Raw genomic sequence first — 10962 nt, 5'->3', positions numbered from 1 at the left:
AATGATTTTTCGTCGCCTGCCATCAGAAGAGGCTGCTTGCATATCAACCAATTCTGTAGTTGCAAAAGCCAAAGCAAAACCCAAGATTTTTTTGCAATCGCACTTTTTTCTGTTCTTGAGTCTGGGTCTTCTTTCTCTCTCTTATTTCTATCTGCCCATTTCATCATCCCCTCACTATGTTCCAATTCATCTCTGTGAATCTGGCCATCGGGCTGGACACCGATTTAAATAGCCACTACTACTTCTCCTCTCAAATTATTTTATAATATGCCGCTGTGTCCATCTAAAAAATATATGCAACAAAAATAATAAAAAAGAAGGTTTCAGAATAAAAATACTGAAAACGTATATTTCACAAATCACATTTAAACCTTTTTTTTTTTTTACATTTTGGTGCATTTTTAATAAAATTCGAATTGATGAAGCGAAACGTACTCAAACAACGTTTTCCAAGGTTGATGTAGTGTACAATGCCATAACTCACTCCTGTCAAATAACAGTGAAAGATGACAACTCTGCTTTTAATCAGAACACAACAGCTGTGAACCAATATGCCGACTTCTGGCCAACAATCACTCGCGTATTTCGTGCTTTTAAAAATCGTTGAAAAAGCCGTATTTTAATTTAAATAACAGCCAACATCCAACGATTATCTTAACTGTGAGGATACTGTATCAAGTATACAAGAAGCGTGCTATCTAATGCTTTTGTTCACATATAGCCCCTCACGATAATTAAGCCAATCAGCTTATTTCCACCTAAATTTTTAAGGTTTATGCATGGCGCGCGTGTAGATATATCAAGTTTATTTCTTTTTTAATTTTTTTATATTTCCTATATAATTCCATAATTAAAAATTTATAAAAACAAGTTACAACCTTCATAATTTTTTCTTAGACATTTATAAAAGTAAATTTTTTTTTTAATAAACAATTAAAACATTTTACAGATAAAGGATGAGAATAAAATAAAAGTATAAAAAGGAAATAAAGGTAAAATTTTAGATAAATAAAATACAGGTCTCAGTAGTTTTAAAGGATTTTTAAACTAAAGTATGTTAAAGTTGCTTGCTTATAAAAATTAACTACTAATTAACAAATGATAGGTTTATTTACTTCTTCTATAAAATTTAGTTAGTTTAAGTTAAACGTTGCATAAACAAAATTAACTCAGTTAAAGAAATATAACTATAAGAAAATACATTCCTACTCGCATAACGGGCATAATTCTATCAAATAATCACATAATAACGTTTCGATCCCCTTATACATACATATATATATACACAGACTATATGGTTTTAATTAATATATTTTATCTTTATAATTACATCTATTATTAAACTACATATATAATTAATACTAATACATAAAATAAACTTTTTCCAACATATTGTTTAATAATATTTCTATTATTTGATATATTTTATATAAGGAACCTACTAAGTATAACCTCAATAACCGATACAAAGTCGACTCTTTTGTGTACTCAAGTGCATCTACCTTGTAATTACACAGATTAATAGACAGATCGCCAAAGGTCTGGATGAAGGAGAGACCAGCATTCCTCACTGATTTCAGCGCCATATCGTAGTAGTAGGTCAATGCAGTAACTATTAATACGTTCCCAAGATAAGAGCGTCTCATGCTCATGAACTCGTCCGGCGGCATGTACGAGATTTATCTTTTCGTAGCGTTCGCGTATTTTCGGAAAGGACAGAATTTTATGATGTTATAAATAAATAAATAAATAAAATATTAACCTGACCTATTATAATTATTTTTTAATAAATGTTTCATTATTATTATCATCTAAGTCTAAGTCGTTTAATTAATTTTTAGTTTTTTAATACTTAATTTAATTTATTCTAATCATTTTTAATATGTGAAAAAATACTAATACGTATACGTTTTATAATGAATTAATATATTTCGAGAGTCGAATTATATATTTTTAATAATATAAAAGTGTTCAAAAATTATATTTGACTTTTAATTTTAAATTATTTTAGCAAAGAGTTCCGAAATCTCTTACACACATAATAGAGATTTTGTTCATCCATATAATTCCGCAAATTAAGTATATATGTTAATTATTAATTTTAATAAAATACAAAATTAAAATTAAAGGTCAAATATAATTTTTGAACATAAATATATTTAATTCGTTATAAAACGTATACCCGCGTGATAGTATTTTTCTCGTACAAAAATAACTAGAACAAATTAAATTACTCATAAAAAATTAAAAAATAATTAAATAATTTATATTATATATGATAATAATAAAACATTTTATAAAAAAAACAGATTCAATAAATATAAGTATAATATAACATGTACTTATATTTATTGAATCTGTTTTTTAATAAAATGTTTATAAGCTTAGAAAACTGGACTTTGACGTAACTAGCAAATTTTATTTAATTATTTCACGACGGTTTGACGTTAATAAAATGGTTTTATTATTATTATATAAAATTATAAGTTTAAATTCTTTATATTAATTTTTAATCTTTTATGATTAATTTAATTTACTCTAATTATTTTTGTACGAGAAAAATACTATCATGGGTATACGTTTTATAATTAATTTAATATATTTGTGTTTAAAAATTATATTGACCTTTAATTTTAATTTTTATTTTATTAAAATTAATAATTAACATATATACTTAATTGCGAATTATATGGAATGAAAAAAATCCCCATTATGTGTGTAAGAGATTTCGGAACTCTTTGCTATAAAATAATTAAAATTAAAAGTCAAATATAATTTTTTGAACACTTTTTATATTATTAAGAATATATAATTCGATTCCCGAAATATATTAATTCATTATAAAACGTATACGTGATATTATTTTTCTCATATAAAAATGACTAGAATAAATTAAATTAATTATTAAAAACTAAAAAGTAATTAAACGACTTAGACTTAGATGATAATAATAATGAAACATTTTATTAAAAAAAGATTCAATAACTAGTAGGTCAGGTTATAATTTTTTATTTATTTATTTATAACATTATGAGCTATTAAGCTCATCATCTCGTTCGCTCTCTGTCTTGCTTTCATTCGGCAAGTCACAAACGATATATGATACTCGTATGTTCCTACTTCAACTCTCGAGAATCTGAAACAAACGAAACTCGTGTCCAATATACAGGGTGTCCGGTAACTAACAGACCAATGATTACAATGGATTCTTTGGTCAATTTGGGAACGATTTTTCCTCAGCGAAAATGTCGAAAAAGGTCATCATTTTTTACAACTTTCCAATCTTTGTCATTATGTATCTTTATAACTAAGCCTTAAATTAAAATTTTATTATAGTAAACTCTACCTGAAATTAACTGAAGAATGTAATTATGTTAGACTTTTAACTCCAAAACGTTTAGTTTTCAAAAAACCTATTTTTTTTAATCGCTTATAACTCGAAAATTATTGACTTCTCAACATTTTTGCTAAGGAAAAATCGTCTCCAAATTGGCCAGAGAATCCGCCCTTAATCATTGGTCCGTTAGTTACCGGACACCTTGTATATATTATATAAAAGTGTATAGCACGTCAGAAGCTTGTGAGCTTACAGCGATAAGTAAAAACAATTGCGTATTTATTTCATTGCGTTTATCTGTTTAAACGCGCGCTTTAATTTTTCCAACGTTTTTGCCTGTTTATATTTTAAAGGTCCTCTCTTCTAAAAATCTTGTTTTAAAGATCCTCTCCGCGAGCAAAATTCGAAAACATAAATTATTTAATATTTTTACTTTATTATTTGTAAATCCTCGGTAATTTCAAAATTTTTCTATTTAAAAATTATTAATTTTCTATTGCCAATTAATTTTATCACAGACTTTACTCTTACTCCCATTGCACTTTCGTTTGCGGTTTTCAGTATACGATTTTTTATCGTAGTTACTGAAAATTATTATTGTGAATTATACTTGTGCAGTGATTTGAAGAATTTACAATTTCGTTGAAATTGTTGATTTTTCAAAAAAATTACGAGATTCGCGGAAATTGCGTGCTTTCTTGGCATTTTCCGTTCGCGGCAGGCGGTTTATTTTTTATTGTTGCAAGTGTTTTTGTTTTTTTTTATTTAAAATAGATAATAATAATGTGAAATAAATCACGATATTTGACAGATGTGCATATATATAGAAATTGTAATAATAATAATATTATATCATAAAATTGTAAATTGTTTCAATTTTTTATAGACTGCGATAAAAGATTTTACATTTGGATAAGAAACTGCGGTAAGTAAAATATAAAATTCTTGAAAACGTAAAATATTTGATAACGTAAAAAGGTGAACTTTGAAAAATAAGGAACTTAAAAATTGCACTAATAAATGGGCTATATATATGTGAGCCGTGCGCGGATGTAAGGTGTGTTATATCGAAATTTAATTAATAGAATTGAGAATTAATCCCAATTTTAAGTCTTACAAATGTCCAAGCTAATTTTTTGTACCTCGTGTACATTTTTGAAAGTTATATCGAAAAATTAAATTTCAATATGCGTCTTACATCTCACATTTCGCATACGGCTCACATATAGCCTATTTATCTCTTATACTTTATTTCAACCCTTATAGAAATTTATTACTAGTAACGCCAATTTATCACTTATTTCGAGTAATTAATCACTTTTATTTCGAATACTTAAATTACTGTATATTATAGTATTTTAAATACTCAAAATAAGTGATTAATTGGCGTAGTGATAAATTTCTACAAGAGAATAAGGAGCCTTTAAATTCTTAATGTAAAAAATTTCAAGTAATTTTCTTTAATAAAATTTAATTAAAAAATTTAATTAAAAAATTTTTGAACACTGTGTTATATCACATTTAAAATCGTGATTATTTCAATAAAAAAACATTTTATGTGTAAAAAATATATTTTTTATATTTAATAAATTTTATATATATATGCATATATGTAAAATATTCGCTCTCTCTCTCTCTCTCTCTCCTCTCTCTCACACACACACACACACACACACACACACACACACACAACGGGGGCCAAATCTCTCAAATTGGTCTCATGATCAATTAGCCTGGATTCGCACCAGGGGCAAAGTCTGTTGGTAATGTCAAACGAATTTAGCCTGGACTTGCACCAGGGGCAAAGTCTTTTGGTCGAGTCTACGAAATTTAGCACGGACTCGAACCAGGGGCAAAGTCTTTTGGTTCAAGTCTACGAATTTAGCACGGACTCGAACCAGGGGCAAAGTGTGTCGGTAAGGGGCAAAGTCTATCGCACGAAGATGGCGGTCTCTTCTTTAGGCAGGCCTTTGGCGATCTGTCTATTAATCTGTGGTAATTATACCTTCGCAAACACACACACACCCACATTCACGTATTTTCGAAGGATATAGTTTGACCCGTCGATCCAGCCTGACCCAGCCTGACATAAGCCCATCGCGCGCAGGCGCATTTGGTCGGACAATGTCAAAGCAACTGCATCCGAATACGTCTTCCTTTTACGCGGTGTTATATAGTTAATTGCTTGCTCCAAATTACATCTTATCAAAGAGGAACAAGATACATCTTGAATATGATGCCAGTTGCTGGGGTTATTTATTTTCAATTTTGACACCGGTTATTTGCTTCCTCGCAGCTGATTCATGCAACGTGCACAGTTGCGGAAATGTCAGTGAATGACAGGTCGCACCTGTGACTCCGTCAGCTCGAAGCTTTGGTATCAAAAAATAATTAAAATAATTGGCTGACGGCACATTAAATAAAAAAACAATCCTAAGCTTCGTAGGAGAGAATACTGATTATATAAAAATACTTATGTGCATGCGATATCCTTTGACAGATATTTACACACAAATAAATGTCCAGTTATGACCTTTACATGTAACTGTCAACGAAGCGAGAATACTTGAACGAAGGTAAAACAAATATATATATATATATATATATATATATATATATATATATATAATATAGAGATATATAATATACATAATAATAATAATAATGTTGTGTTATGCTACATAAGGAACAATAAAAGGAAGCAAATATGGTACGGGTGATAACAGTGCATAACTTCCTGGGGCAAAATGTCACCCAGATCGAGGAACCTACAGCGTCCTGCACGGCCATCAGCCAAAGGCGGGAAATGCTCCTGCTGGCGCTGCCCACCCACTGCGTAGAGGTGTGGGAGCTGATGAATTCAGATGTAAAACTGCGCACCGCCTTCCCCACAGTAGACACGATCAATCAAATGGTGCACTGCACTAAGGGCGATTACGTCGTGACCCTGGAATCAAAATATCTCAGAGATCCTGCGAGCAATAATCATGCGAATAAAGTCACTTCTAATTTTGTAAGGATTTATGTGAACTGGGCTGCGGTGAAAGACCAAAGTCAGCCAATGCGGGCCAGAATCGCCGGACGAGTCACACCGAGCCTGAATCGGCCCTTAAATAGTTTGGAGATGATAGAACTACCTCTGAACATGCAACCCACGCTGATCGCCTGTTGTCAAAGCACTGGTAACTTGTTGGTAGCCTCAGGAAACACCGCTATCCTGCACGAATTCAAGATCGAGACGCAACAAGTGTCGAAAATGAAATTCATAGACTTCGAGCCTAGGCCATGGTCCTTGGGATTTTCCTTCGTACCAACGTACATGGAAATTGTAGAAGATTTCATAGCGATTATGGATAATGTAAATCTGTCCGTTTTTCGTCTCACAAATTCCATGTACGAAGATATTGACCAACTTAGCTCTTTAGCATCTACAAATTCTTCTTCTATCGATAAGACATCCATATCCACAGACTCGTCTCTAGTGGAAAATAGTAATAGCTTTGGAAATGAAGATGCATCATTGCAAGGGACAAATACAAAGCACAAATCTGTAGATCAAGATTATCAATATGCGGCGTCTGAAAATAATGAGGCACCGGTGACCGGTGTAAAATCTAAGGATAAGAAGCACAAAGGTACAAAGGGAAATGCATGGTATAAATTAGAAACCGCTAATTTGAACAGAATGAAGCCAAGTAATAATAAAAATTACATAGACTGGGAACACTTGATATACAACGAGAAGGATGAGATGCATAGGCTGATTACTCATGGAATTATTGAGCCCACTTCGCAACCGTTAACCGTGAATTTGCCATTGATAAGTTCGGAAAGAGCTGGACCGGGTCACGCTCTCAGTCCTTTCGTTCTAAATTCAGCAGACATAAGAATCTTCATCAAGACAACCTCGCCTGACGTCGGTTGGTCTGAAAATTACATAATAAAAAATTTGTTATGCCTTAAAATTAACACTGGCAATAATAACGTCAAGGTAGACAGAACTCTAGATATCTTCAAGTGTCTAGTGATGAAGCCATTGTACATGAAGAGGGAATGTAACGTCGCTGGCGTAAAGAAGTCTATGTTGAAGTCCGACAAGTACAGAAATTTGCAAGGTGTAAGTTGTTTCGTTTGCACTACACAGGAGGGATACTTGTATCATTTCTCGGCGGCGAGCAATAATTCCCTGGACGCAATGTGTCTGACCACTTATCCATTCACCGCGCCTGTTCATCACATAGCGTTGGAGCACACGATACTTCACGCACTGACCGAAGCTGGTCTCGAGTCCTATACATTGCGTCTCTCTCATCACATTGCGAAGCTCTCAAATTACTCGGATAACGTCAGAGTAACTTGCCCCAGCATCACCGAACCGGTAAGTCTAATCGGTCTGAGGCCGTTCCTGGGAATACAAAAATTATTGCATACGAGAACTTACATAGTGTTGCTGGCCAAGGCTGACAGCTCTTGGACCATGTACTCCCTGAATCTACCCAAGCTCGAGAACGTCTATCTCGACATTCTGAACGCGGCGAAGAATCATAAATCCACTAGTCCGAGTACCTATCGACACTTGCTGGGCGAGGCGCATACCCTGATACGTCTAGCGAAAGACGTGTCCAACAGTGATCCAGACAACGAAGATTTCGACGATGCGACACACAAGAACGATCTGAAATTGAAGAATCTCTACAATCAATCCTGCGCGTTGCTCGCCGATTACTACATTCGATCAGAGGCCGAATCGGATTGGGACTCATGTATCCCTTACTACAAGATGTCAGGATTGAAGCCTTCGGAGGTGTTGTCCAGAAAGTCCTGTCAGAACGCACCGGGGCTTTTAACGTTCCTGGTAGACGCGCTCTTCACGATGAAAAGTGGACCCGAAGCAGACGCGCTCTTCCAAGGGTATAATATTATAGAGATCATTTGTACACTGGAAAAGGAGGATCTGCTGAAGCTGATTTTCGGCAGTCCTGTACTGAGGGAGTACGCCACCGAGAAATTGATAAGTCTTTTACTGACCCACGAGACCGATGACGCCGTGAAACTTGCCCTGGCGCTCCTGTACATCCAGGCTGACAAGCAGGACCAGGCGGAGAAGGTGCTGGAACCAGTCTCGGTCCAATGCATCAAGCAGCTTATCTTGGCTCATTGGGAACTGCTATTCGACGTAACCGCGATGAAGAAGAGGAGTCCCATGATCCCGACCTTCTCGGACTTCGCCGGCACCCTGATGTTGGTGAAGAACACCACCTTCGCGGATATTCTCATACAGATAATAGAGGACGGAGGCGCGTTGTCGTTGCACCAGATCATACAGGTGTTTTTGGAGTATCTGCCGTCACGGGTTGGGAGAGACGGGCACAACGCGGCCACGACGTTGCAGGTCTTCCTCGAGAAATACCTGCACGATTATTTCAGCTCGAAGTCGATGACCGAGTGGCCGCTGATCGTGAGCAAAAATCAAATTCGCTCGGATTTCGCCCTCGTCGAGGCGTTCAAGCTTCTGGTGCGATCGTACCTGGGCAAATTAACTCAGACCAAAGTGTACAAGACCGATCCCAAGGACGATCAGGGAGAGAACGACAAGGAATACTTCATGTTCGCCAAATATCGACCCGGCTATTTGAATAAGATGCCTCCGTACGCCAAAGATTACCAGAAGATCCTGAACTTGAACGACTTTAAAGATTTAACGAATTTTAATAATGCGTCCAAGAGCGAAACCACCGTACCTAAGGAACTGTTTAAGCTACAATCTCTATTAGCCTGTGAATTTTTACCGGTCGAATGTTTGCACGAGGTCAAGCAGTTCCTCGAGACGCAAAGCATCGATGGAGATTTGTCTCTCAAGATCTTATGCATTCAGAATACAGAAGAAACAACAGCGATGCTAATGGATAACTGTCCGCAAGCTGTGGTACAGTACGCAAAGGTATTTATGGTATACATGATACTGGATAAATCTTGCCAGAATATTTCATTGTCCTTATATGTTTCGCAGGATAAATATACAAAGGACACCGAATGGAAATATCTCATCGAATTAACGCAAGATAAGATTACTGCTTCAATAATGCAACAGGAACTACAACTTTTGTACACACAGATTATGAAGGGTAAGTTAAACATAATGTGTGTGAATATTATACAGGGTGGTTTAAAAGTCCGACAACGGTCAATTATCTCCGATAATAGTGGTCCTATGAAAAATGTTAAATACAAAAGTTGTAAGGCTCAAATTTAGAGGTCATTTCAAAGTCAATTTTATTTTTTTAAATGGAACCCTTTATTTTTCATTGTATATTCTTGTAGCTTATCTCAAGAGCTTTCCAAAACACTATAATAAAACATTTTTTCATTAAATGCTTCTTGAGTTATAAAGGTTTAAAGCAAACAATTTTTTGACAAATTTTTTTTAAAGTATGTTGCAAATTACATACATTTTTTTTAAAGCAACTATGTGTTTTCTTTACACCAATTGATTGGTCTCATTATTCCGTGCATAAAAGTATTAAGGTATGATTACTAAAAACTGAATACTTTACAAGATATTTTACATTTTAAAAAATTGTAAAATAATTGTTAACTTTAAACCTTTATAATTCAAAAAATACTTAATGAAAATGTTTTATTATAGATATGTTTTATTATAGCGTTTGGAAAACTCTCGAGATAAGCTACAAGAATATGCAATAAAAAGTAAAGGGTTATATTTAAAAAAATTAAGTTGATCTTATATAATATAATAAAATAATCTGTCTTTTTGAAATTTGTAGAAATTTTGAATTATCTGCCGCATACATTATCTATGAAGAGTCTTCATCGTGTATTGTCGAGGGACGACGTGGCGACGTTTCAACGATGCACCGAGATGTGTAATCAAATAATGCACGCGGATCACGTGAAGTCATTGATAATGGAAACCGGGCAACAACTTTTGACAACTCTAAAGTTGTGAAGATAGAAGTAGTAGTTCATTAAATATTTCTTAGCAAATTTCTAGACAAAGAAGTGATATGATTGAGGAATTACAAATATAAATTCCAGTATCACGTTTTTAAACAATTATATATTACGGAAGACTACTTTGTGTGCACTTATACTCGTAAATTATTATACTATTTCTACAAATGTTTCAGACATATGTTCCTGATCAATGCAGTTACACATAAGCTAATGTTCGTTAGTTAATAGTTGCGCCGATTGCACTCATTTTTAATGATGAATTAATCATCATCAATTATTATCAAAAAAAACTCAACGACAAATACTAAACACAGAATTCACCTATAATTGTTGAATCGTCTTCTATATAGATATATTATATTATGGTTAGAGATACGAGAAAATTTGTTCCAGAGCAAAGATGCAATCATTTCAATATACAAACATGAAAGTAATGTGTATGCAAATTATACATAAATTTAAAGTACATATCTCTATAAAAAAATATTTATTGTCTCGTTATTATTACATGACATTAAATTATATACAGATGCGTGGCATTATCACTTTAATTCTACAAATATTTAAACTATTATACATAATTGTTATATGGAATTATATTAAGATTTTTTTACAAGTATTAAGATTTTTTCTTTCTGCTCTGGAACAGA

The 10962-nt window shown here is 33.5% G+C and overlaps 1 protein-coding gene across 3 annotated transcripts; it reads left to right on the top strand.

Moving 5' to 3' along the window:
- The first annotated feature begins 5250 nt into the window (after positions 1–5250).
- On the top strand, positions 5251–10746 carry LOC114934141 (BLOC-2 complex member HPS3-like). Of its 3 annotated transcripts, XM_029306786.2 has the most exons (5): positions 5251–5913; positions 6024–9278; positions 9348–9462; positions 10123–10312; positions 10486–10746. In XM_029306786.2, the coding sequence occupies exons 2-4, from the start codon at positions 6045–6047 to the stop codon at positions 10302–10304; spliced, it is 3531 nt and encodes a 1176-aa protein (XP_029162619.1). In that variant the 5' UTR covers positions 5251–5913; positions 6024–6044; the 3' UTR covers positions 10305–10312; positions 10486–10746. The 3 variants fall into 3 exon arrangements, with proteins under 3 accessions (XP_029162619.1, XP_029162618.1, XP_085344269.1); XM_029306785.2 differs by having other exon boundaries at positions 10123–10746; XM_085488143.1 differs by having other exon boundaries at positions 5255–5332; positions 10123–10746.
- Positions 10747–10962: the final 216 nt, after the last annotated feature.

This window comes from Nylanderia fulva, unplaced genomic scaffold, assembly GCF_048542155.1.
Source record: "Nylanderia fulva isolate GAGA-0341 unplaced genomic scaffold, ASM4854215v1 Scaffold1100, whole genome shotgun sequence".
NCBI classification, from domain to species: Eukaryota; Metazoa; Arthropoda; class Insecta; order Hymenoptera; family Formicidae; genus Nylanderia; species Nylanderia fulva.
This window is presented reverse-complemented; position numbering and strand designations above follow the sequence as displayed.

Excerpts from the sequence above, each read along its gene's own strand:
- LOC114934141 (XM_029306786.2), top strand. The coding sequence starts at position 6,045 with ATGGTACGGGTGATAACAGTGCATAACTTCCTGGGGCAAAATGTCACC. Across the intron at positions 9,279-9,347 it reads CTGTGGTACAGTACGCAAAG|GATAAATATACAAAGGACAC; the intron begins GTATTTATGGTA and ends TATGTTTCGCAG. Across the intron at positions 9,463-10,122 it reads GTACACACAGATTATGAAGG|AAATTTTGAATTATCTGCCG; the intron begins GTAAGTTAAACA and ends TGAAATTTGTAG.